The sequence below is a fragment of the Malaclemys terrapin genome, chromosome 17 (genome assembly GCF_027887155.1).
Source record: "Malaclemys terrapin pileata isolate rMalTer1 chromosome 17, rMalTer1.hap1, whole genome shotgun sequence".
Taxonomy (NCBI): Eukaryota; Metazoa; Chordata; order Testudines; family Emydidae; genus Malaclemys; species Malaclemys terrapin.
The window spans coordinates 23,133,482-23,161,367 of record NC_071521.1 but is presented as its reverse complement, the minus strand read 5'-3'; the positions used below and the strand labels follow the sequence as shown (position 1 = coordinate 23,161,367).

The following is a 27,886-nucleotide window of genomic DNA, read 5'->3' as shown; positions in this document are numbered from 1 at the left end:
TGCCAGAGCAGCAGCTGCAAGGGACCTCCTCAGCAGCGCATCGCATATGGAGCAAGTGCCATGTCCTCTCCTCCTGGAGCCTGTCAGCTGTTCCAGCTGGGCATGGGGAGGAGTAGGTGGGGTCGTGCTGCTGTTCCACTGAGTGGACGTCCCTGCTATACCTGCCTGCCCACCCCTGCACCCCACCCCAGCGAGCTCCTCCCTAGAAACTCCTCACACAAGCCAGGGAAGACTCACTCCCCCATTGAGCCCCTCCCAGCAGTCAGAGGAGACCAGGTATCTTGGGAAACAAAGGGGATCCATTCTGCAGCCAACCATGAGCCAGCACCAGAAGGACGTTTTCCACGTCCAGCCAAGCACCACACAGCCAAAGGGCTGGAAACAACCCACTTGCCACCAAGTGGTAGGGGAGATCCCTAGAGGAGCTGCTGGAGGGGTGGGGGAAGCATGGCTGAGGTGTAAGGGCAGATGGATCTGGTGAGGGCCTTGTGGAAGGGTTGGTGAAGATTATGGGAGGAAGATGGTAGAATTACTGGGTTATTTTGTTGTGTGAAGGAGAGCGAATCACGCCAGGAGCGTCCTGCATTTAGCTGAACGAGGGGGAGCCTTCTTTGAGAGCTCTTGTTCAAATCTGGGAGCACATCACTGCACGTCTCCCCCCCCCACCAGTGTGCCTCAGTTTCCCCATCTCTAAAACGGGGTTAATGCTACGTGCCCTGCTTTGCAAAGTGCTCTAAGATCCTGGGATGAAAAGCGCTGAGGGGGGATATTCTGGCAGGTCCCTGAATATCTCCGTGGGCCTGTCTGCCATGCATTGCCTGGGTCTGCCTTCCTCAGGCTTGGGCAAAGGAGCTCTCTAGATGCTGCTGTCGCTTCTCACATAGGACATCCCCAGTGGGTTCATTTTCTTACTGAGCAATTGGAATTGGCGCTGGATCTGGTTCTGGCAGGTGTTAGTGCAGCTGAAGTTACATGACTGTCTGGGCCAGCTTTCCTTGAAACCCCGTTGGCTCACTCATCCCTTCAGCTCTGTTGGGTCTCTGCTGTGGGGTGAGGAGCTAGAAGGATAACAGCAAGTCCTGCCCTTCAGAGCTGTGGGAACTGATGCCTGTCTGGCTCCAGAGAAACATGTACTTCTGGTACCCTCCGCTGGGTGAGCGGCTTCCGTGTGCTCTGGTGGTGACATGCCCCATGACTCAACATATTGTCTGGGGAAAGGGTGTGTGGTTCCTGTGCACAGACTGCTCCAGAGCCGTGCGAACGGCAGCTCATTTGATTGTGGCAAATCCTCTAGTGCGGTGCTCCCCGCTGCCTCCCTGCGCAGTGTCAGCTCCGAACAGGGCAGCCGGCTGCGGAGGTGCGTGCCAATCGCTGGAAGGAAAGGGGGGCATTTGCTGCAGAGCGAGGGGCGGCTAAAGGGAAGGTGAATGGAGTGGAGGGTGATAGGGTTTTCTGTGACAAGCTGCGTGTTTGGTTTTTGGTGGATTAGATGAAGCAGGGCCCTAAGCGCTGAGCCTTTTGGCCATTAAGTGCTCTTCTGAGGTGTGGGATGTTTGTTTAAAATCAGCCTTTCTGAAGCAGCGTCCGGTGTGCAGAGTCCTGGCCCGGCATCAGGACAGGATTGCTTGATGCAGGCCCACGTTAGTGCATCCAGTCTAGTTTGAAATGCAAAATCACTTGTAGACTAGGCTCAGTGCATGGGCCAATGGGGCAGATGTACCTCCAAGGGTTTAGCTTGGGCTTGCTAGTGGTTTGTACTAAAGACATGGTTTTCTAGAGCCAGCGTTTGTGAGAAGCTGGAAAAGTCTTATCATCTTCTTAGCAATCAACCCTGTAGTCCCGGTGTGTTTGGCTGGTTGTAGCATGTTCTGCAGCCCGGAGTTCCTCTTTCTGCACGGGTGTCTGTAATACAGGAGGCCAACGACTTGCTTGCCAATGGACTCATGAGAAGTGTGTGCTTTCCTCCACATTGCCTCTCTCCTCTTGGGTGTCTCTGTATCATAACAAAACAAATTCCAGATCCAGAGGATATTCATGTAAAATACATCTAGTATGGGAACAGTCTGGTGTGGAGAGAGGCCCTGGGCTGAGAAATGATCTCTCTGCCTGTCCTTTGTGCACTGGTGTGAGGCTTCTCCTTGTGTTTGGTTTATTTAATACCTCAGGGAGCCAAGCTACTGGGCAAGCTGTGCTGCTTGTGGCCTTGAAATGCCTGGGTTCTGTTGAGAGACCAGACTTCTCAATAAAATGTTCCCGAAGCAATGAAAAAAGCTAGCCAATACCAAGAGATGTAGGGTTATTCTAGGGAATTCCAAATGCAGTCCTAGACCTCAAGCTGCTGCTGGGGTTGGGAGAAGAAGAGGGTGGATGGACAGTGGTTGCAAGGGGAAGGTGTGCATCTCAGTGAAGGACTTTGGTTAGCGGGGCTCAGAGCTGCAGACCCAGCTTCTCCTTTCGCTGGGGCTGGGCGAGCAATGCCATACTAGCAGTTCTCTGTTGGCACCGGCCCCTTGCTTGAATCCCCCGGTCCTGCAGCTCTGTAGTTGCTGTTTTACCCTCTCTGACCTAGCAGCATCAGCTACTCCTGCAGAGAGCCACTGAACGTGGCCAGAGGGGTTAACTGCATGCGCGTGAGCTCCCTGCTGGACCTCAGAGTCCTGTACAGCAAGGACAGGCATGCCTCCAAGAGCCCCCTGGCCCAGGGGCGGCGGGAGGCCAGGAACCCGGCCTGTGCGGGGGGTCGGGCTCGTTTTGATGAGCGTTGGTGGGGACAGATGTTGCTGAGCTAAAGAGAGTTTCTCCTGAGCTTGCTGAGCTGAAATGACCAGTGTAAACGCAGGGACTCGGAGAGCAGTCCCAAGCGTGTGTGTTTCAGACTAAGCCCAGCACAGGGGAGAGAATTGCAGGTTCTCAGCTGGGTGCAGACTGGATGCTGGAAATCACCGTTTTCAGCCCGGAGAGCTTCACACGGCTGCCATTGCCGGGGAGTAGCAGGCTTCTCCCAATGATCTGCTTCAGGAGGGGTCTGGATGGACGGTGGGGTTGTTGTCTGCTTGGCTCCAGGGTAACTTGAGAGCTCTGCTCTGGGCGTGTCATGGGGCTGTGGTTCTAGGTGTGGGCTAGGACGAGAAGTTCTTTATGCTTCTCTAATTGAACGGTCTCCTCCTGGCATTGGGGCAACTGCCTGTGCAAGTTTTCCAGCTGTAAAATTTTGTACTAAGTGTAGTTATTGGCCAGCCCCCTTAATGGATCCACTGAAACATTGCTGGCTTCTCATTTTGTCTGTATGAAATTTTAGTTTGTACTGATCTCGCTAGTGCTTTTTATGTAGCCTGTTGTAAAACTAGGCAAATATCTAGATAAGTTGATGTACCCCCTGGAAGACCTCTGTGTATCCCCAGGGGTATGCATACCCCTGGTTGAGAACCACTGGCCTAACCCATCCAAGGCCGATGGCTGTCCGGCCTCCTTTTGAAAACCTCCAGTGAAGGAGCTTCCACAACCTTACTGGGCAGTCTGTTTCATTGTCCTAAGATTTAATCTATGGCTATGTCTACACTGCAGATATTACAGCGCCATAGCTGTACCGCTGCAGCTTCACCGCTGTAAGGTCTCCCGTGTAGCCGCTCTATCCCGGCGGGAGAGAGCTTTCCCGTCAGCATAATTAAACCATCCCAATGAGCGGTGGTAGCTATGTTGGCAGGAGAGCGTCTCCCGCTGGCATAGGGCTGTGCACACCGGCGCGTCTGTCAGTGAAATTTACGTCGGTCGGGGTGTGTGTGTGTTTTCACACCCCTAATTGACAAAAGTGCTAGTGTACTATCTGCTATGTTGTAGTTTGAAGCTATTGCCTCTTGTCCTGCCCTCTGTGGCAAGAGAGAACAACTTTTCTCCATTTGTTTTATGGCAGCCTTTCCAGTATTTGAAGACTGCTCTCATGTTCCCCCTTAATCTCCTCTTCTCCAAACTAAACATACCCAGCTCCTTCAGCCTTTGCTGGTATGGCTTGTGTTCCATCCCTTTAGTCATCTTTGTCGCTCTTCTCTGGATCCCCTCCAGTTGCTCCACATCCTTTCTATAATGTTGGTTAGACTAGTATTTAGTTTGGAAAAGGTCCTACTTACTCCATGGCCTTATGCAGGAGTGTTTTGGCCTGTTTATATTCAGGATGGTTATCATAGAATCATAGAATAGATAGCAGCAGGGTTGGAAGGGACCTCAGGAGGTATCTAGTCCAATCCCCTGCTCAAAGCAGGACCAATCCCCAACTAAATCATCCCAGCCAGGGCTTTGTCTAGCCTGACCTTAAAAACCTCTAAGGAAGGAGATTCCACTACCTCCCTAGGTAACCCATTCCAGTGCTTCACCATCCTCCTAGTGAAAAAGTTTTTCCTAATATCCAACCTAAACCTTCCCCACTGCAACTTGAGACCATTACTCCTTGTTCTGTCATCTGGTACCACTGAGAACAGTCTAGATCCATCCTCTTTGGAACCCCCTTTCAGGTAGTTGAAAGCAGCTATCAAATCCCCCTTCATTCTTCTCTTCTGCAGACTAAGCAATCCCAGTTCCCTCAGCCTCTCCTCATAAGTCATATGCTCCAACCCCCTAATAATGTTTGTTGCCCTCCGCTGGACTCTTTCCAACTTTTCCACATCCTTCTTGTAGTGTGGGGTCCAAAACTGGACACTGTACTGCAGATGAGGCCTCACCAATGTCGAATAGAGGGGAATGATCACATCCCTCAATCTGCTGGCAATGCCCCTACTTATACAGCCCAAAATGTCATTAGCCTTCTTGGCAACAAGGGCACACTGTTGACTCGTATCCAGCTTCTCGTCCACTGTAACCCCTAGGTCCTTTTCTGCAGAACTGCTTCCTAGCCATTCGGTCCCTAGTCTAGCAGTGCATGGGATTCTTCCGTCCTAAGTGCAGGACTCTGCACTTGTCCTTGTTGAACCTCATCAGATTTCTTTTCATAGAATCAGAATATCAGGGTTGGGAGGGACCTCAGGAGCTCATCTAGTCCAACCCCCTACATCATCCCAGCCAGGCCTTTGTCAAGCCTGACCTTAAAAACCTCTAAGGAAGGAGATTCCACCACCTCCCCAGGTAACCCATTCCAGTGCTTCACCACCCTCCTAGTGAAAAAGTTTTTCCTAATATCCAATCTAAACCTCCCCCACTGCAACTTGAGACCATTACTGCTTGTTCTGTCATCTGCTACCACTTTTGGCCCAATCCTCTAATTTGTCTAGGTCCCTACCCTCCAGCGTATCTACCACTCCTCCCAGTTTAGTGTCATCTGCGAACTTGCTGAGGGTGCAATCCACGCCATCCTCCAGATCATTAATGAAGATATTGAACAAAACTGGCCCCAGGACTGACCCTCGGGGCACCGCACTTGATACCGGCTGCCAACTAGACATGGAACCATTGATCACTACCCATTGAGCCCGACGATTTAGCCAGCTTTCTATCTACCGTATAGTCCATTCATCCAGCTCATACTTCTTTAACTTGCTGGCAAGAATACTGTGGGACACCATATCAAAAGCTTTGCTAAAGTCAAGGAATAACACATCCGCTGCTTTCCCCTCATCCACATAGCCAGTTATCTCATCATAGAAGGCAATTAGGTTAGTGAGGCAGGATTTGCCCTTGGCAAATCCATGAAGACTGTTCCTGATCACTTTCCTCTCCTCTAAGTGCATCAGAATTGATTCCTTGAGGACCTGCTCCATGATTTTTCCAGGGACTGAGATGAAGCTGACTGGCCTGTAGTTCCCCGGATCCTCCTTCCTCCCTTTTTTAAAGATGGGCACTACATTAGCCTTTTCCCAGTCATCGGGGACCTCCCCCGATCGCCAAGAGTTTTCAAAGATAATGGCCAATGGCTCCGCAATCACATCCGCCAACTCTTTTAGCACCCTCGGATGCAGCACATCCCACCCCATGGACTTGTGCTCGTCCAGCTTTTCTAAATAGTCCCAAACCACTTCTTTCTCCACAGAGGGCTGGTCACCTCCTCCCCATGCTGTGCTGCCCAGTGCAGCAGTCTGGGAGCTGACCTTGTTTGTGAAGACAGAGGCAAAAAAATCATTGAGTACATTAGCTTTTTCCACATCCTCTGTCACTAGGTTGCCTCCCTCATTCAGTAAGGGGCCCACACTTTCCCTGACCTTCTTCTTGCTGCTAACATACCTGAAGAAACCCTTCTTGTTACTCTTAACATCTCTTGCTAGCTACAACTCCAAGTGTGATTTTGCCTTCCTGATTTCACTCCTGCATGCCTGATCAATATTTTTATACTCCTCCCTGGTCATTTGTCCAATCTTCCACTTCTTGTAAGCTTCTTTTTTGCGTTTAAGATCAGCAAGGATTTCACTGTTTAGCCAAGCGGGTCGCCTGCCATATTTACTATTCTTTCTACACATCGGGATGGTTTGTTCCTGCAATCTCAATAAGGATTCTTTAAAGTACAGCCAGCTCTCCTGGACTCCTTTCCCCCTCATGTTATTCTCCCAGGGGATCCTGCCCTTCTGTTCCCTGAGCGAGTCAAAGTCTGCTTTTCTGAAGTCCAGGGTCCGTATTTGGCTGCTCTCCTTTCTTCCTTGTGTCAGGATCCTGAACTCGACCATCTCATGGTCACTGCCTCCCAGGTTCCCATCCACTTTTGCTTCCCCTACTAATTCTTCCCTGTTTGTGAGCAGCAGGTCTAGAAGAGCTCTGCCCCTAGTTGGTTCCTCCAGCACTTGCACCAGGAAATTGTCCCCTACGCTTTCCAAAAACTTCCTGGATTGTCTGTGCACCGCAGTATTGCTCTCCCAGCAGATATCGGGGTGATTGAAGTCCCCTATGAGAACCAGGGCCTGTGATCTAGTAACTTCTGCTAGTTGCCTGAAGAAAGCCTTGTCCACCTCATCCCCCTGGTCTGGTGGTCTATAGCAGACTCCCATCACGACATCACCCTTGTTGCTCACACTTTTAAACTTAATCCAGAGACTCTCAGGTTTTTCTACATTTTCATACTGGAGCTCTGAGCAGTCATACTCCTCTCTTACATACAGTGCAACTCCCCCACCTTTTCTGCCCGGCCTGTCCTTCTTGAACGGTTTATATCCATCCATGACAGTACTCCAGTCATGTGATTTATCCCACCAAGTCTCTGTTATTCCAATCACATCATAATTCCTTGACCATGCCAGGACTTCCAGTTCTCCCTGCTTGTTTCCCAGGCTTCTTGCATTTGTGTATAGGCACTTAAGATTCTCAGTATGAGTCAGGAGTCCTCCCCTCTTACACTCTCCTGCTCGTGCTTCCTCCCGGCATCTCACTTCCCCACTTACCTCAGGGCTTTGGTCTCCTTCCCCTGGAGAACCTAGTTTAAAGCCCTCCTCACTAGGTTAGCCAGCCTGCTTGCGAAGATGCTCTTCCCTCTCTTCGTTAGGTGGAACCCGCCTCTGCCTAGCACTCCTCCTTCTTGGAACTCGTCCCATGGTCAAACACCACTTGCACCTCAAACTCCTTTATCCTTCTTCCCAGAGCCACGTAGTCCGCAGTGATCCGCTCAAGGTCATTCTTGGAAGTATCATTGGTGCCCAAGTGGCGAAGCAGGAAGGGGTAGCGATCCGAGGGCTTGATGAGTCTCGGCAGTCTCTCCGTCACATCGTGAATCCTAGCTCCTGGCAAGCAGCAGACCTCTCGGTTTTCTCGGTCAGGGCGGCAGATAGATGACTCAGTCCCCCTGAGGAGGGAGTCCCCGACCACCACCGCCCGCCTCTTCTCTTGGGAGCAGTGGTTGTGGAACCCCCATCCCTAGGACAGTGCATCTCATGCCTTCCAATCGGTGGAGTCTCCTTCTGCTCCCTTCCCTCAGATGTATCATCTAGTCCACTCTCCGCATTAGTACCTGTGGTGAGAACATGCGCACCTGTATCTGCATTGCTGGTACATGGACACTCCTCTTTCTTCTTATGGGTTTCAGCTGCAATGCAAAGGTAGGAGCAGAAAATGCAGAGCGCTCTGTGATGGTCATAACAGAAATGGCTGGATTCAGGAACGGGCAACTGGAGGGACTGCAGCCTATGCAGCCTCTTAGTACTGACGCTGCTGTACCCAAGCACTAGGCCCTAGCAGAGGGACATTGCTTTAGGCAAGATTCCTTTGCTAGTAATGCCCTGGAGTCTCATTTGACTTAAGCCTAGGGTTACCATATTTCAGCAAGCAAAAAAGAGGACGGGAGGAGCCCCGCCCTAGCCCTGCCCCTGCCCCTCCCACTTCCCGCCCCCCCAGAACCCCCAACCCTCCCCCCGTTCCTTGTCCCCTGACTGCCCCCTCCTGAGACCCCTGCCCCTAACTGCCCCCCAGGACTCCACCCCCTATCTAAGCCTCCCTGCCTCTTGTCCCCTGACTGCCCCAACCCTTATCCACACCCCCACCCCCAGACAGACCCCTGGGACTCCCCACCCCCTGACAGCCCCCCCCAGAACTCCCGACCCATCTAAACCCCTCTGCTCCCTGTCCCCTGACTGCTCCGATCCCTCTCCCCACTCCTGCCCCGACAGCTCCCCCCCAGAACTCCCAGCCCCCCACCTCTGCTCCTTGTCCCCTGACTGCCCCCTCCTGGGACCCCTGCTCCTAACTGCCCTCCAGAACCCCACCCCCTACCTAAGACTCCCTGTGCCTTGTCCCCTAACTGCTCCCTCCTAAGACCCCCCCCAACTGCCCCCCAGGACCCTACCCCCTACCTGTACCCTGACTGCCCAAAACTTTCTCCACTCCCCCCAAAAAGCCCCCCCCTGAACTCCCGACCCCCCCCCCGTTTCTTGACTGCCCCCTCCAGAACTTCCCTGCCCCTTCTCCTGCCCCCGGCCCCCTTACCCTGCTGCTCAGAACAGGGTGTTGGGCTCTGTGCGAGCCGGACACGTGGCTGCACTCCCCAGCACAACAAAACCCGGTCCCTGGCCCTGCACAGTGCTGCTGGACCGGGCTGCAGGGGAGAGCTGCCGGCTCAGAATGCAGGGCGGATCCGGCTCCTCTACAGCTGCTCCGGAGTCCAGCCCGGGACTTTCCTGCAGCCCTCCCAGCCGCTCGCTCTGCTCTGCCGGGGGAGGGGGGAAATCCCGGACATTTTGAGTGATTTACAAATTCCCCCCGGACGCTATTTTTAGCACAAAAAGGAGGACATGTCCGGGTAAATCCGGACGAATGGTAACCCTACTTAAGCCCTAATGGATGACCTCGGAGTATACTGCCTGCTTGGTCCTCTCCCTGGTCTATGTGGAACACCAGCCACAGAAGGGGCAGCATCCCCGCGGACTAGGGCAGCAGCTTTTGGCTGACAGAGAAATGCAGCCAGATCCCTTTGGCAATACACCTCTGCCCCGATAGGACGCGAATTTGGATAGGACGCGAATTCGGATAGAACGTGGTAAAGCAGCGCTCGGAGGAGGGGGGGGGCTGCGCACGCCGGTGGATCAAAGCCAGTTCGCTATAACGCGGTTTCACCTATAACGGGGTAAGATTTTTTGGCTCCCGAGGACAGCGTTCTATCGGGGTAGAGGTGTAGTTTTGCCCTGAAATCTCGACACAGAACTTAGATTCCCAGCCCCAAAGGCCCTTGGTCTGGGCCCTGCTCTGGCTCCTTGGGGTCACGAGGGATGGCAGCTGGAGTACTGCAAACCAGCTCCTGCACTCTGTCCAGTTCTGGTGCTGCAGCTGTGAGGAGGAGTCACTTCTGGCAGGCTGAGACCCCTGGGGTGGGTCTGGGTCCCCCTGTACCTCCCCAGTGCTTTCAGTGGCCCCACGTCACAGGGAGGCTTTCCAAAGAGGGCTCTCTCTGGAGTCAGCCACCACCCTGGCCAGGGGGACAGCAAACAACATGTTATCAGTAGGAAATATTTTACAACTTCCCCCAGCTTGACAGCCCTGCTTGAATCTCCCCTCTGACACTACCCATGGGCCAGATGAACTGACAGTCTCCTCCCTCCCCAGACAGGCAGCACCCTGGCATTGCATTTTCAGAGCTACCTGCTTCTTGGTAGGCAAGGAACTCCCCTGCCCCACATCTTTGTCACACGCCAGCTTGCTGGGGGTAGTTCTGAGAAGGCTCTGAAGGGGGTGGCTGACAGCTCCAAAGGAGGGTTATTAGGAGCAGTGTTCATTGTCCCCCAAAAGCAGTACTTAGGCCACTAGCTATCTCTGCAGCCGTCGCCCTTTGACTGGGTAAGCGGAGTTCTCAGCTGAATGCATCTGTTCAGTGACGCATTGAGAGTGCCACTTACTGTAACAGCAGTCTCTAATATCCTGGGACCAACACGGCTACACCTGCACGGCATACGCACTTTACCATAACATTTGTCCCACGTTCACTCATGCTGCTTTCCAGGCATAGTGGAACCTGCATAGTGTCTTCTGCTGACAGATGAATGAATCTGGCAGCTGGCCACTCTGAAACATTTGGGAATGCAGCTGTTCTGAAAGCGGGGAGCATTGCTCGGCGGCTGGTAGATTCTCACTTGGGTATAACTGTGCCAGGATTTGAGGTGTTTAGTTGGCTGAAAAGAGCAGCTTCCCCCATAAATCACCTATCATTCATCTAACACTGTCCACCTATGGATCCCAAAGTGCTTTACAGAGAAAGGTGCATGTTGTTAGTCCCATTTTACAAAAGGGGAAACCGAGGAACTGGAGGCTGTGACTTGCCCCAAGGTCACTCATGAGTCAGAGGCAGGCTGGGATTAGAAGACAGCTCTCTTGACCCCCAGTTCTGAGGGGTCGGTCACTTTAGACTATGCTGACACTTGAGGCAGAGGAAGGGGGTTACATTCTCCCATCTTCATGTGGTTTGCACACAGGTGGAAGGTGTGTCGAAGGCAGTGCCCATAGATGTAATTGACTAGAAGGCTGTGTTACTAGCTATGCCCATTGTAGCCAGGAGCTGTCCTGCTATCATTAGTGTTATTAATGGCATTAGTTTAATCTGTAACAAGACATGGAGCTTTGCAACCAGCAACCATGCTAAATGAGTGCTTCTAGATCATGGTGGCAACTTTTCCCAACCTAGTGCTAAACATTTCCCAAATCTAGTGAAAAGTTCCCAGATAAAGTTTTTTACAGTGCTTCTGTATCCTGGGAAATTTCCCCAAACCTGGGAATTTGTGAGTAAAATGTTTCAACTTGGGAAATTGGGAATTTTCATTCAAAACATTTTACTCACAAATTCCCAGACTTTGGGAAATTTCCCCGGACATAGAAGCACTGCTGACCCCTACAGCTGGCATTCTGAAGGCAATTAACTCATTCTCCAGCCAGTGCAGCTACTGCTAGGATGGAAGCACAGGAGAGAGCCCCACCTAAAAATGCCCGAGTGCTGCACGCCAGTAAAAGATCCATGAAACTCCATCAGTTAGGGCCTGTGCTCAGCAGTGATCCCAGCACTGTACCACAGGCTGTATGTGAGCTCCCCCATGCAAGGGACTGCACGCAGTTCTGACTGTCACCTTCTAAAGCGGCTCCTGTCGCTATGAGGAAGGCTCAGCTGGAGAGTGTGGGATGGTGCCGCCACTCCCAGCTCTCGGCCAGTTGAAAGAGAGTGTGTAGGGCACAGTCTTGCAGGGATTAGGGAAGTGTGCTGAGATAGTTTGGGTGAGTTTGGATTGCGGGCTCCGGTATGCGCCTGTCTCTGGCTAATTGAGAATGATCCGCTCCCCTCCCTGCCACTGTCCCGCTCCCCTTGGGCATCCCGGGGGTAACCAAAAGGAAGAGCTGTAAAACGAGTATCAGAAGGAAAAGTTAGATGGGTTACACCTTCTAATGCAGAGGGAGGGGTGACATGAATAGGCTTCTGGATCGCATTAATCCCCCTCAGCTGTAGAGTGCAGGTCTCTTGCTTCTCTGCACCAGGCCTCCGATTGTGGGTGTGGGGAAATGCTCCCAGCAATCTGCAAGGTTCTGATCTGTCTAAATTATGCCACTAGTGAGGAAAGAGTGGGTTGATATCCGAGCAAAGCGGCCCCCCAAACATCTTCCCAGCACACGCAGAGCACCACCGACTCTGGTACCTGTCCGGAAAGAAAACTAATGGTCAGATTTCCTGGGTGTGAAGATGAAATACAATGCTTAAAAACCGAAACTATGTGGGCTGGGTGCTGCCACTCTCACTCACAAGTCATCACTGAAATATACATTCACCATGTCTGAGCAGCTGGAATAGCCACTCGATCGCTTTGGAGAGGCCTGGGGTCATTCATGTACTTACGAATATATTTACAAATCCATTTTTCTGACATTTATTTGGGCATCTGCCACCCTGAGCAGCTTCTCAGAGCTGCAGTTAAAAAAGTTACCTGCCTGAGAATGTTTTCTTCTCCCCATAATATGAAATCCGCTCCCCTGGCCCCAGATACCCTAGGATTAGGCAAGGTTCAGTTCTGGACCAGGGACAGGATTTCTGTATGAAAAAATGTCACCGTTTTAAAGTCCAGCAGGGCTAGGCCTGGGAGCTTTGGGTTTTTTTCCTTATCTTCTTCCTCTGAAGCATCAGGGCTGGCCCCAGCCAGAGATGGGACATTGGACGGGGTGAGCTGGTGCTCTGTGGTGGCACCGAGGATTCTCTCTCTGAGGGTTCTTGTTCATATGCTCCTGGTCTAACTGATCACCATACGTCGAGTTGGCAGTGACCTGCGGGCGGGGGGATTGGCTTCCTCTGCAGCATGTGGATGTGGGTCACTTGCCAGGATTATCTGGGTATCTCTCACTTAATCATTTCCTGGCCAGAAGTCTGGTCTCCTGCCAGCTGTGATACTTTGGTCTCAGTTCTGTTGTTGGGTTGAGTGTGCGGGTGCTGAGTGGTGTCGATGGCCTGGGATATACAGGATATCAGACTACATGATCTGATGGACCCTTCTGGCCTTAAACTCTATGACTCTTTATCCCATTGAGAAGGGGAGTGTCCGTGCTTAGCAATGGGAAGAAGGTCCCAAGGTATGGGACAGTTGTGGGTCTATTTACGCTCATGTTTAGAGCTGTTCTGCATTTGTTAGTTTTTATGAGTTTGAGCCCTGCTCCATTGGACACATACAACAAATAATGCCAATTACATTCTTTAAAACTCGAAACCATTTGCAGAATATTTCTGACCACATACGGTGTGTACAAAATCCAAGCTGGGTGCTGGGTTACTGACTGGGTTTTATTGGCATTTTGGTGTTCATGAGTAATGCGACCATTTCACATCAGTGCTGATAAAACCCTTGTACCACCCACCCACTGTGCTGTGCGTATGAGTGTAAGTCCATGGAGCCAGATCCTCAGCTGGTGTAAATCTGTTTGTGCCAGGTGAGGATTTGGCCCCATGTTTTGGTTAATCTTTGGCTCACTCAGCTAGTATTGTAGCTCCATGCCCTATAATGCTGAGAGAGACTGATTCCCTGCAGTTCTCAGTTCGAGTTACTCCCCTTTGCATTATCAGCGATGTCAGGAATTATAATGACAGAGTGGACTAGACCCTTGGAAATTCAGTTCTCGCTCTCTCTCCTTTGCTTTCTTTTGGTTTCTCATGGTCCCAGGAAATGCAGGGAAAGGCAAATCCCATACGGGATCTGGGCGGAAATCCAGGCTGATGAAGACAGTGCAAACTATGAAGAGCTATGGGAACTACCAGAACTGCACCATTGTGAGGCCTCATATCCCGCACTCCAGCTATGGCACCTATGTGACACTGGCCCCCAAAGTGCTCGTGTTCCCTGTCTTTGTGCAGGTAAGCTGGCCCTTCCCGGCACATCTGGAAACCAGGCTGTATGGCCAGAGGGGATTGACTGAAATCAGGGGGTTTTAAATTACCAAGTGCAAACCTGGATTTAAATCATCGATTTTAATCAGCTTCTCCAGTTATTTTCTAAAGAAAGGTGCTTTCTCTCTGGCTGGTATAACTGATAAAACATGTTGATTTATAACCAAAGAGTGCCTTTACACTAGATTTGGTACATCTTTTTGCAACCTAGCAGGGTACACACTAACACTATAATAAGGTACACAGTCATTTATCTAGCCTAATATTGTCAGATTCTTATTAAGTGTACATTTAGTATGTTAGAAATGGGGAATGATGTATTGCTTATTTATGAGACAATGAACTTTTGGCTCATGATTTGTGCCAAACCGCATTAGGATGGTAACAGGGATTTAATTAAACACACAAAACTGCATATAACATTTATTTTGATTGTTTTATTTAATCTTAAATATTTTGGATATGTAAATTTCTCTTATCAAAACTCGTTTCACATTCACAATTAAGTTATAAGAAGTTCAGGCCCTAACATATCTTGTATTAAATTCAGATTTCATTTTAAACAGGTTTATTTTTAAAAAAGAAAAACGTAATTTAAATAACGAAATTAAACAATTGGATTTTCCCCTGTTTACCCAGCCTGGTGTGGCCCAAAGGCAGCCCGTGTATCACAGACTCGCCCTGCACGTGCTAACTTCAAGTACTCTAACAAACTGCAGTGCTGTCTGCTCTTTGCGCCAGAGAACGTGCCTCACATCTGCATCCCACTGTGGAAAATACTATTCCTTTAAGCTCTTCATTCACCTCTGTGCCTCAAAGACCCACTCGTAAGCCACCATTTACAGATAGAATCGACTTTCATCAAAAGTCTTTGGTCAGGGAACTGAGCTGTTGGCTGTGGGAAAAGACCCTTGTCCACGTGCTGTGCTGCACTCTGGGGATGGTGCTGCCAAGCGCAGCCTCTTGGCAGGAAGCACAGAGTTCGCCGCCAGAGCTTGAGTGATGACTATAGATACTGTCATAGAAGGGAAAGAAATCCTCCATGCAATGTGTACCCAAGAACTGGATCCCTCCTCATTTTCAGCTTCCCCCTCCTAGTATTGTCTAGCATTCAGTGCCTCTCTGGGGAACTACGTCCTGCTCTTGTAAGGGGATGGACTTCCCCTTCTCTAGCTTCTGTGGTTGACGTTGTAAAAGGGCAGCTTTCCACCTTTGGTGCTTGGCTGCTTGAGCCATTTGGGGGAAGCCTGACCAGTCAAGCCTGGGTTTCGACCACCAAGTTCTCATTACAGAAGGTACTGAGCGACATAGCTTCTGCTCGTGGCTGCAAAGGTGCATTTGTGCAGCTGGGAATGTAACTAGGAATTTCATGTAGTCTTGTCACTTGGCAGCCCTAAAATCAAAGCACGTCAAGACAGGCATCAGGATGTAGATGGATGGTAAGGTGGAGAGGGGGCTCTAACTTCCCAATCCCACAAACTTTGGTCTTGCAGTTTAGCTCTGACTTTGATGATAAGAGCTGGTTTTAGGGCTTCCACCTCCTGCTTGTGCCCAGGTGGTATTGCACAGCTTTTCATGACTGAATAGTCCTGCATTTGGTCCCAGGAAACCTAAGGGAATCCTGTTGTGATGCCCTCTCAGGAAGTTCAGGACTGGGAGTCATCTTGTTACCCCTTGCCGCAGAGGGATGTGCATCATCCACCTGACCCTCCAGTCTGTTAGTCCCTGAACAAATACCTTAAAAGCTCTGCCAGCCTTTACTTTGCCTTGCAGGTTAACCTCAGGTGCACTCCAGTCCCCAAAGGTCCTTAAAAAGTGAGCCCCGCAGTACCTAGCCTCTGGTCACGGGAACTCCCAGCAGTTACCACGTCTGCTGTCTGCAGAGAGCAGCATGCACACCAGCCTGTTGGATGAGCTGAGAAGTCACACTTCAATATACTGCACTGAGTAAATATACAGAAAAGGAATTGAGATTGAGTGACACTAAGCTGAGATAACAGAAATAGTTACAAATAAAACAAAAATAGAACCTGCATTCTAGTGGCTAAAACTTAACAGGGACCATCCTTGTCCAAGGCAGTTTCGCACCTCACCCCACTCTCAGTGTCACCACGCCACATGGCTGGGATCCACTGGATCCACTGTGGCTACAAATGGCCTAACCTCTTTGTTCCCTCCCTGATAACAACCTGCCTTTCCCCGCACTTCTTACAGTCCCCTAAACCTCTGATAGGTTTGTTCTCCAGAGGGCTGGTGCCACGCTCTGCTCAGTGTAACCTGGCTTTTCCTGCTGCCTTGTGTACACCTGCAGCTGCCTTGTGTCTGGGCCTTTGCAGTGCTTGAGTTACATCAGAGACCTTGGCAGGCAGGTAACCCAGCATTCCTTTGTCTGGGACACACTTGTTCCTCAGCCCTGCTTGGTTACATGGACTGAACATAGGTGCGGACAGCTTCTTTCATAGCAGTTTGCAGCTGACTCAGTTTGCAGCTTCTGGGATGAGCCCAGCCAGTTCCATAATCTAGTTTTCAAAACAAGTTCCCTTCCCTATCACTGCGTTCCACAGCACAACTACTACACGTGTATTGCATGCGTTATCTGAACTCACCGTGCCCTAAGAACATAACTGGGGCTTTGTTACTGTTTTATTGTCTTTCCAAGTCAGGGACTCTTGGTTTCACTTTGAAATGTTCCCACACTTTTAAAACTGATATTAACGACAGTGTCTTTCAGTGAGTTCAGACTTTGCCTCTGTGCTTTGCAGTATTTCATCTTGTAGGCTTTGCAGAGCAAAGTCCCATTCAAGGCAGCAGTTACACTGCTCTGAATGATCTTCTGCATGCAATTGTCTCAGAAGCTGGTTTTGGCAGCATTGTGCAGGAATCAGAGCAACTGATTTTTTTTTTTTTTTTTTGAGTTCTTGGCTTATCCAGTGTCAAAGCAAGTTGCCCCTGCAAAGTTGGCTCTGTAGCCCAAAGTCCACTGCAGCATAGAAGGAGAGAAGGCGCCTGCCCAGAGTCTCTTCATCTTGCTAATTCAGTGACTCAATTAAAAATATGTAGCTCCCCATATTTGTGTTGAAGCTAGATGAGCCCGGGGTGGGCTACTGCTGTGGTTGTGCTTCCTGCGCTCCGAGCCGCCACAGGCAAGCCCACGCTTTGCAGAAGAAGTAATGTACAGAGAAGCAGAAGCTGCTGATAATCTTTTTATAGCTTCCTATGACATAGGTGTTAAATGTGAGGGTTTTTCTCCCTTTTATCACTTCGCTGGACTGCAGAGTTTCCAGCCTTGAGAGATGTGCTGTCACGGGGCAGCTCCTGGCAGCTTCACTTTCAGTGGTTTACAGCTTAAACTAAAGGCTCGGAGCTTCAGGGGGGTGGAGAGTTAACACAGGTTTCATGGGAAACTTTCTCATTTCGAGCTGACGTTCTGGGTCCTTTTTTTTTCATGTTTAGCCTCTAGACCTTTGCAACCCGGTCCGGACTCTCCTTTTGTCAGAGGAGCTGCTGCTTCATGAAGGCAGAAGCAAAACTGTAAAGGTGAGAATTTCAGTCGCTCCTAACATGGTTATTGTGCTCATGCTTCTTAAACCCATTCCTACGCATCGAACGGGTTCGATTGAAAAGGTCAGAGTTTGACTTTTAAAATGCTTCAGTCCAGTGGAATTCAAAACCAGTTGTAGCCAGTTCATCTTGGGATAGACTAACTGCCACAGCAGGTGCTGGAGTCTTCTCTTCTTCGGCTCCACTTTGATGGCATGAGACCGAGAGAATACCAGACACATGCCAGTCATTTGCCTAAAAGCCAGGAGGTTTTTGTTTCTGCTTAACTGTTGGCTCAGGACCTGATCCCGGGGGTAGGGTTGGGATCCTTTGTGCACTGTGGAAGCTCCCCAAACTGGAGAAACCAAAACAGGCTTCAAGGGAAACCATACCTAGATTTCATCAGGGTTTGGTTTTCGGTAAGTGTAGGTCCGGAAAGGGGAAATATGCCCTCTCCTAACCCCTGGCCCCTCCTCACTTGCTGCGTTTTGTGCCTGCGGCGTTATCAGGAGGGGGGTGCAAACCCTGACAACCAGACCAGGGCTGGTTACATGCTTGAGCCAGGCTGTGTACATCAGAAGGCTCAACAGCCAAACCCGGGGAATCTGGTGATTTCAGCTGAGTTTTGCTTTGGCTTCATTTGGATCCAAAATGTAGGCGTTGCAAACCCCAAGTATTTGAAGCTGAAGAAGAGGTTTGTCTAGGCTCCGTTGGGCTCTAGTCACCAGTCTCTGCCTGTTGTGAAAGCATGGGACTAGATGTAGTTTTTCTTAGATGATTTTGCTTGAAACACTGTCATGCGGAGCACCCTCCTTTTCCTGTCCAAGTAGAGGTGGGAGAAAGGTTTCCGTCAAAATATTTGATTGCCAAAAAATGTAGATTTGGGTTGACTGAAACATTTTACAAATTTGTGTCAATTTGGGGGAATATTTTTGGTTGAAATGAAAATTATAATTATAATGAAAATGATAAAACAATAATTTTAAATTGGAAATGCTGAAATGAACCATTTTGACATTAACAAAACATCTCACTTCAATTTTTTGGGCTAGATTTCTATATCAGCCTCCCCAGAGGAAGAGGTACCTGGGCACCCCCACTCCTTCAGCCAGTGGTTAGAGCACTCCCCTGGTGTATGGAGACCCACGTTCAAATCCCTGCTCTGGAGAAGGGGCATGAATCCAGGTCTCCCCCTTCCGCCAGGCGAGTGCGCTAACCCCTGGCTATGGGCTTCTCTGGGGATGGGTCTTGGTCAATATGTCCTGTTGAAGCTGTTCTGTTTGTATAAATACTCCCTGGAGTAGGGACTGGACCCAGGTACCCACCAAGTCAGAGTCGTTCTCATGCTGTCTGACCAGCCTCAACAGGAGAGAATGAGAGCCCCCACTGCAATACTCAGCAACCTCGGGTTGGGGTGCTCACCTGGCGCGGGGGAACCTGGGTTCTAGTTCCTGCTAGCTGGGATTAGAACCTGGGTCTCCCATCTCCCAGGTGAGTGGCCTCACGATTGGGCTAAAGGGGGCATCAGCATCAGCGCCATCTCCTTGAGCTGGGTTTTGTGAATCCAGCCCGTCAGTCCCTTTGCTTTTATTAAAAATCAATTCCTTCGACCCAAAATGAAATGTTTTCGGCTTCTTAGATTCACTGAAAACTCCAAAAGTTTTGGTTTCAGTTCAGCCCAAACTGAAATTATGTTTTGATTTTTTTGGAACTGCCACGAACGGAAAAATCCGTTCTTCCACCAGCTCAGCTGATACGTGTGTAGTCACTCGGATGCTCGGTAACCTGTTTGGCTGCACGAAATTCTGTGTCATGTCCATGCAGCCACAGAAGGATCTTGTCATTTGCTATTCAGATCCTTTTGTGTTTCATGTTTTTGGATGGTTGGTTGCAGAGTCTCAGAAAAGCACCACCTCACTCCTGGCCAATGGCACACAAGCATCTGTGTGGTTCAGCTCTGTTAAATTGCTCCTGTTCCTCTCTATGATGTTCAAAATATAATCCCGCCATCTTTCTGATCTGATTCATTGTCTTTCCATGAAAGTCATTGGAAAATTGTGTCATTAACTTGGGAAACTCATCACTGATTTGCAACTAGACTCTTGCCCTGCCTGCGCCTCAAATGTCCTTCACTGTCACGGCTCTTCTAGGGCTCCAGAGCCCCCCAAGTAAGTGCAGGTATATGCAGCATCAGTGGAGCACTCAGCTATGGGAGTGCTTCTCCTGTATGGGTGTGGAGGCACTGTCACAATATTTACCTCCCCACCACCCCTCTGTGGGCAATGATTTAGTCTAGCCCTGATGCCCACTCCAGGTTGATTGGAGTTGCCTGTCTCCGGCGCAGCAAAATGTTAGCTAACCCTGTGTCACTGAGCTGCCATTTCTGGCTGGCCAAGGTCGGGGGGCAGGAAGTGGAAGTAGATGGGAACATGAAGAGGGTCATGCTGAGGCTTTTCTAGCTAGAAGAAATATGCTGCCCTGTCACTATAGCCAAGTGGCTCTGGTTAGCCATTTTGGGGCCCCTGCTGTAGACGTCCAAGCTCTGTCAGAGTGAGGGCGCCAGAGAACAAATAGGGCCTGGTGGTCTATCACGTCTAGGGGATGAGAGTGGGAATGAACACAACAGGTTATCAAGTGATCCATTCCCAGCTTCTGGCAAACAGAGGCTAGGGACACCATTCCTGCCCATCCTGGCTAATAGCCATTGATGGACCTATCCTCCATGAATTTATCTAGATCTCATGGGACCTGGCAGGGCAGGAGGCAGGTGCAGCGCATCCCTTCAGAAAGCTGGAGACCTCCCTTCTCCAGTGGAACTGAGAGCATCTGCTTGTCGTCCTTAAACCTTTCATGTCCGATTTACGGGGCATGCCCAAGAGCAGAGTCTCACCCTATACTATAGAGTCATGGATCCTTCTTGTGATGGGATCCGCCTGAGATGCAGCCTGAGACTGTGGAACCTCTGTGCCCTCTGAACTCTCCCCAGCCCGGGCTGTGTCTCACAATGCCTTGCTAGTGACCAGCAGCAAGCCCTCCAGGCACTGTGATCACTCAGCACAACTGCAGGTGGAGCCCCACACCCAGCTAGATTGCATGAATGCTCCCAGAGCCATTCATGAATCACACAGAGAAAGGCATCAGCCGAATCCCCCCAGCTCCCAGCACTGTACCCCAGCAATATACCGTCTTGCACTGCTCAAGATGGGCAGTGCACATTTATTAATTGGTTCACCACTTCAGCAATGGAAAGTAGACATATACCAGCCTTTGTCAAACTAGAGCAGATTTGCCCCACACTTCATACAAACTCACTGGTAAAGATAAACAGTTAAACAAATGTATTGACTATAAAAGATAGATTTTAAGTGATACGCAAAAAGTCAGAGTCAGTTACCAAAAGAAATAAAATATAAGCACACAGTCTAAGCTCTCAACCCTATTAGACTGGGCAACAGCTAGATTAAGCGGGTTTTCTCACCTCACTGGATATTGCAGTCCTTAATATACAGATTTCACCCTTGAAATCTGGGCCAATCTTTTCTGTTGGAGTCTTGTCTTCTTCTCAGTGTCTTAGTTGCTTGCAGTATAGGTGGGGGCAGGATAAAAAGTCCAGCAGGTGGCCAGACCATGCACTTGGAAAACACAAGTCCAGGCACGTACAGGGGGCATTGCTAAGTCCCCAGGCAAGGTTAGGCAGTTCCGCCGGTGTGGCCTCATGCAGGTGAGTCATTGCATTGTAGCTCCCTTGCTGGACAATGGCTGGTGATAGGTTGTTTAACGCCCCACCCAGGCGTTGGTTACTTTCCTTGTTGTTGCCTCTGGAGAGCTAATATCTGGCTGATTCCCCAACTTACAGCATGTTTTAGTGACCACCATACAACCACAATTCTCATAATTTCACATGCATTAATGATATACATGTATGGATAGAGAAATGACTTTCAGCAGATCATAACCTTTCCCCTGTTACCTTACAAGGCCTGTTTTCTATGTAAGATCACGATTATATGAAAATGAGGAATATGGGGGTTCCAGGACGCTCCCCCAAGATGGAGAATGTCACACGTCTCTTCCCACCTGGCTTGATCTCAGGGCAGCCCTCGGCCTTCTCTATCTCACTCTCTGGTCTGCTCTCATTTTCCGGATAATCCCCTTTCCTCTCTGCAGTGTGCCATTGCCCTCTGCCCACCTTCTCTTCTCACCCTGGCCTGCTTCAGCCTAGGACACCAGTTCTGAGTGGTGGGCATTGCTCTCTGATCCCTCTGTTTGCCTGGGCTCTGAATCATTCAGGAGCGGGAAGCCATGAGGCAGCTGGTTCAAAATGAACTGCTTTGCCTTTCCTCCCGGACTCCATCATCATCCCCTTCACTTGGACCATAACTTGGCACTTCCAAAGCCAGGAACCCGAAGCCCTTTGTCCTCCATCTCCTGTAGGAGGGAATCTGTCTCCATCTCTGGAGCCCTGCCAGAATCTGTCCTTTCTCTGGCCCTACCTCTGGTGCAATCCTTATTCAAGCCTCACACACATCCTGTCTAGACTGTATTGCAATTCCCGCTTTTATGGTCTTCCGAAATCCCCCCAACAAGCCTCCAGCCAGAGAATCCAGAATGCTGCAGCCTGTTCTGCAGAGGAACCTAGATGTACTTTGCCTTTGTCTGGCCCATTCCCTAATGCCCTTGAAGGCAGCCACTGACGCTACAAGAAGTCCCCACGCCCCTCTTCTCCCTGCTCCCTCTTTTCCCTGCCTTCCTAGCCATCGGGATTCCATTCGGGGCAGCCGGAACCCGGCACTGGGAGCGCCACACGCCCCGAGCCCCCACCTCAGAGACACAAGCAGGACTTTCTCTTCAGCTCGTTCCTCACCGCCTTGTGCTGCAAGATCCCAGTGCTTGGGGTGCCAGGTCCAGCTGGGAGTGGGGTAGCTGGGCCGGGCTGGGACAATGGGTCAGACGGACCCACTGAACTCCAGGGGAGGTTTCAAAAGCAGCCTCTCAGTAACTGCCACTCACGGCAATTCCCTCCAGCCTGACAAGTCCGATTGGGCCAGAGACTTAATCGCTCAATACCTTCCCCTCCCCACCCCCACACTGCCATCACGTCTCCTTGACACCCCCTCACCCCCACCCTGCCATCATGTCTCCTTGACACCGCCTAACCTCACCTTCCCCTCCCCACCCCCACCCTGCCATCATGTCTCCTTGACACCCCCTCACCTCACCTTCCCCTCCCCACCCCACACTGCCATCATATCTCCTTGACACCCCCCACCTTCCCCTCCCCACCCCCACCCTGCCATCCCACCCGAGTGACACCCCCTCACCTTCCCCTCCCCACCCTGCCATCCTGCCCCAGTGACATCCCTCATTCCCCTCCCCACCCCCACACTGCAATCACATCTCCTTGACAACACACCCCCACCTTCCCCTCCCCACCCTGCCATCCCACCCAAGTGACACCCCCCACCTTCCCCTCTCCACCCCAGTGACACCCCCTCACCTTCCCCTCCTCACCCCCATACTTCCATCCCACCCGAGTGACACCCCCTCAACTTCACGTCTCCTCTCCACCCCACCCTGCCATCCTGCCCCAGTGACACCTCCCCACCTTCCCCTCCCTACCCCAGACCCCCCTCTTACCCCTCCCCATCCCTGACCCTCCCATCCCCCTCACTGACAAACTCAGGTCTATCAGTTTATGTAGCACTATTGCTCAGTCGGTACAAAACGCTGGAGATTGGCTGTGCTGTTTAGGAGCTCAGCGGGCACGCATGGGCATGCTGGGGGAAGCCCTGGGTGGAATTCTCTGGCCTATGTTCTGCAGGCTGCATTCTCATCATGGTCTTGTCTGACCTCTGAAATCTACGAATGTGTGAAAAGGACCTTTCCCAGGAAACTCTCTGCACCTCCGTGCCCCTGCTAGCTCGGGTCACAGCAGTGACAGCACCATTCGGGAGAGAGGTGTGGGGGGCCACACCTCGCCAGGGGCCGCACTGGAGCAGCTGGGTAGCGCTTCTGGTGACCCACCTTGTTAGCAGTTAGAATCCTGCCTGAACCTGCGGAGTCAGTCCCCGAGGCCGCTGCTCAGCGAACCCTCAGTTCAGCGCCCCCAGTCTGAGATCAGCAGGAAATGCTTTGCGTGTGCTCCAGGGCTGGCTTATTTCTCTACATGCTCCAGAAAGAACTAGCTCAAATGCAGCTCCCTTGTACAGTGGTCTGGAACTCTCCAACCCCTAACTTCTGGAATGCTCCCTCCTCCAAGGGTTGGCCATTCTCCTAGCGCTGCAGGAGGAACCTCTTCCAGGTGCCTAGGCTTTCCGAGTCATCTGGGGGGTTCACCCTGCCCTGGCTTTGCCATGGGGTTCACGAGGAACATGGAGGGAACCATTTCTCTGTGATGGGTGTGGCCTTTGGTGTAAAGTAGAATAGCACCTTCTGAAAACCAGGAGCCACCTGGACACTTGCACCCTGGTATAAACGCCTCCTGTGTAATCTGCACTGGACTCCGCTCCTGTTTGGTATAAACGCCTCCTGTGTAATCTGCACTGGACTCCGCTCCTGTTTGGTATAAACGCCTCCTGTGTAATCTGCACTGGATTCCGCTCCTGTTTGGTATAAATACCTCCTGTGTAGTCTGCACTGGACCCTGCTCCTGTTTGGTATAAACCAGGGGTTCTCAAACGGGGGGTCAGGACCCCTCAGGAGGTCACAAGGTTATTACAGGGGGGTCACGAGCTGTCAGCCTCCACCTCAAACCCCGCTTTGCCTCCAGCATTTATAATAGTGTTAAATATATAAAAAGTGTTTTTAATTTATAGGGGGGGTCGCACTCCTAGGCTTGCTCTGTGAAAGGGGTCACCAGCACAAAAGTTTGAGAACCGCTGGTATAAACATCTCCTGTGTAGTCTGCATTGGTCTCTACTCTTGTTTTCTCTACATGCTGAATTTTAATTTTTCCATGTTCCCAGTAGGTCTGCTCAGAAAAGTGACTGTGAAATGGCATTTTATGTTCTGTGTTTGTGCCTCTGTGATCTTCAGTTCAAATCTGCTCGGCTTCTAAACTAAATGATATTCTGCCTCTATCTTCACCCTACTTGTCTCTCCATTTACTGCCCCATCTCACCCTTTCAGATCCTTAAACACACTGTCTGCAACCTGTGTCTGGAGTTCCCCGCTAGTTTCTTCCCAGACCCTCTCCAGTCCAGCTTCCACCCCCTGCACCCCATTGAAACAGCTCTGACCAAAGTCTCTACTGGCCTCTGCCTGGCCAGAGCTCAGAGTCAGTGCTCTCTCCTCCTCCACCTGACAGGGCATTTTCCACAGGAAAAGATGAAATGTTTCATGTCGACTTTCTCATTTCATTTCAATATTGTCATTTTCAATATAGTTAAACCATTTTGTGTTGTTTATTATTTCTATTCATTTTGATTAGACTTTAATATCATTAAAATAATAATTTTATTCTATTTTGTGTTCAATTTAATATGACAAAATATATTATATTTAATATTTTAATAAAATAGTTGAAAGGAAAAGAATCAACATGATCAAAATGAAATATTTTGATGGGTCCGAATTTGAAATTTTGTTTCGTGGGAAATTTTGAAATTGCAGCTTTTCATTCCGATTTGGAAGAAAAATAAAATAAATATTTCAAATGCTGGAGCTTCCCATGGAATGGAAAGTTCTGTGTGTGAGCAGCTCTACTTTAAAGGAAGCACTTTTCTGTTTTTGTTTTCACTGGGCTTAAAGGGATGTGTGTTTGCAAAAGAACTGTAATATTTTTCTTGGGGAGTGTGACAGACTCTTGGTCCTAGGATGATGAGAATGACGAGGGGCCTGGAAAAACTCCCAGGAAGGGAGATTGAAAAGATTTGATTGTTTACTTTAAAGAGGAGATGAATAGGAGGCAGCATGATAAAAGCACGCAAAGTAATGAATGGTCTAGAGAAGGGAGATTGGGAACTTCTGTTCTCAGTCTCTTAACACAAGAACAAGGGGGCATTCAAGGAAATTAAAGGGTGACAAACAGAAACTCTTCTTCATACAACACAATATTAGACTGTGGAACTCCTTACCACAGGAACTTGCTAAGGCCAAGAATTTAACAAGATTCAAAACGAGGTTGGACATTTATATGGATAACAAGAACATCCCGAGTTGTTATAATTAATGACAACAAACATTTTGGAAGGGACATCAAAGCTCAGGCTTCAGGGCTTGAGCCAGTTTCTAACTATTAGGGTACGTTTAGACTGCAATTAAACCCTGGCCTGGGTCAGTTGACTCGGGCTTGCGGGGCTCGGGTTGCGAGGCTGTAAAACTGCTGTGTAGATGTTCAGGCTCGGGCCCGAGCTCTGGGGCCCCTTGAGGAGGCGGGTCCCAGAGCCCAGGGTCCGGCCTGAGCCCAAATGTCTACACAGCAATTTTGAGTCCCGTGAGCCTGCGTTAGCTGACCTAAGCCAGCCGTGGCCATGCCATGGGTCTTTTATTCCATTGCAGATGTACCCTGAGAGACCTAATGCAAAGGTCACATTATCCCCCACTGCTGGGTTTTCACACCTTCCTCTGAAGCAGCTGGTACTGCCACTGCCAGAGACAGGAGACTGGACCAGGTGGATCATGAGTCTGATCCAGTCTGGAAATAACTATGTCCTACGACCCCACCCATGGAGCTAGAGTGATTTTGCTGACTTTTCCTGGTCTCCGTTGTTTCCTGTTAGTTCCCGTTGGAAAGTACGGCAGTGTTGGAGTGTCTCCTTACAAGGCAGAGTGAACTGGGGCCAGGGCTGGAGGGATCCCCCAGGGAGTGACCCTTGGAACAAGCCAAATTCAGAAGCAGGCTTAGGGTGAGGTTTGTACTGTGTTGGTCTTGAAGTTAATTATTAAGCCAAACCCTGAGGGGGTGAGCGTGGGCAGCAGGGCAGGGCCGCTGGCTGTTCAGTGAGAGAAGCAAACACAATGCTAGTTTTATTTGTAAGCTAAAGCGAGGTTCATAGTTCTTCACTCCTGAGAACTCCACAAAACCAAACCTGTGGGCAGGAAGGAAAACAGACTGTAGCAAGGCCACTCATTTCAGCGCCAGAGCCAAACACTGACACGACGTACGGAATTCTGTTAGAACCTGAAATCTGGCCCCTCGCCTAGTGAAATCTGCCTCATCTCTCCGAACCACACTGCATGTGTAAACAGTGACTCAGTCAGTGCCCTGGCTGAAGGGTGGTCCAGGGAATGGTGGCGACAGAGCAGTAGCGAAGCCAGCAAGTGGATTCTCTCTTACAACCCTAGCAAAAAGCATTCAGGTTTTTTAATTTTCTGCTTTTGGAAATAAGTTGCCACACGTTTGGCCACAAAGACGTTGAGGTAGTTACTCGGCATCGTTCAGTGGCAGCATTCCTAGAGGTGCAGTACAACTGCTGGCACTGAGCTGGGGGTGATCAGGGAGAACAGCAGCAGGTTGGCTCTCTCCTGTTCCACTTCATCCCTCACACAACACGCCTATTGGCTGTCTAGGGAAGCATCCACCTTTAGAGGAGAAAGAAATTCAAGAGGTTCCCAAGGGTTTGTCCTGTCCCCTTTTCAATCTAGGTTTGGATGTGTGCTTTGGGCATCTGGCGGAGACTTGGCCAAGCTCAGAGGCCAGCGAGCCGTAACCAAGACGAGCCATATACTGGCTGGTAGGACAGAACTGCTAACATCTGAGTCATGGAGTCCCACTTGGTGGATGAGTTGATTCTTTTGCTTGTTATTTATTATTATTATTGCAGTAGCACTTAGGAGCCATAGTCATGGATCAGGACCACGCTGTGCTAGGAGCTGTACAAACCCAGAAGAAAATCTGCCTTCCATTTCTGCAGTTAATGCCATGAATATATAGTAGGTCCCTCACCCGAGTTTCAGGGGAATTAAGTTGCTAAGGCACGTAGCTTTCTTATTTTGTAATATTTGCATCCCAATTGCAGCCAAAATAATTATTGTTTTTAAGTATCATTGTTTGTCCCCATTACATGCCTGCAAACATTCTCCTTTAGCATGGCTCCTTCAGAGCCAACATGTTGTTTACTTGAGGGGAGCAGGACAGTGTGTGATGGTTAAAACAGAGTCAAAGCCCCTCGTCCTCACCAAAATGGGTTCTCATGCAATCTGAGAGAGTAAATGTGCTCCCAGACTGGAACTTCCACAACTCAAATCATTTCCTGTCCTTCATCCTGGGGTGTGAAAACCTTGGAAAAAAGGGCTGGAGAGAGAGCGGTGTGGGTGTGTGCATGTGGGCACAACAATTGCATCTATTACATTCTGGACACTTTGATTCCTCCCATCACAGGGCTCCAGAAGTCCCCTGGAAACAACAGACTGCAGGGTAGGAGTGATGGGCTAATAACTTGTTGATGCTAGCAAGTGTCTGTCGTTCGAAGTAGTGTGAGTTGTGCGGTGTCTGAAATACTCCCTTCATTGCCAGTGTGTCTCCAGAGGCCTCTGCGGGGCTGGAAAGGAGGCCCTGGAGTTCCAGGCTAACTCTTGGGGCTGACGCCTGTCTAGGCTGGAAGGAGGCTC

At 50.1% G+C, this 27,886-nt stretch overlaps 1 protein-coding gene across 5 annotated transcripts in view; it reads left to right on the top strand.

Moving 5' to 3' along the window:
- Positions 1-27,886, top strand: part of RGS3 (regulator of G protein signaling 3) — a 220,711-nt gene that overhangs the window by 89,373 nt on the left and 103,452 nt on the right. For all 5 annotated transcript variants that reach the window (XM_054007250.1, XM_054007252.1, XM_054007249.1 and 2 more), the window contains 2 exons: positions 13,572-13,762; positions 17,249-17,332. In XM_054007250.1, the coding sequence (XP_053863225.1) occupies positions 13,572-13,762; positions 17,249-17,332 (275 nt within the window). The remainder of the gene's footprint in view (positions 1-13,571; positions 13,763-17,248; positions 17,333-27,886) is intronic.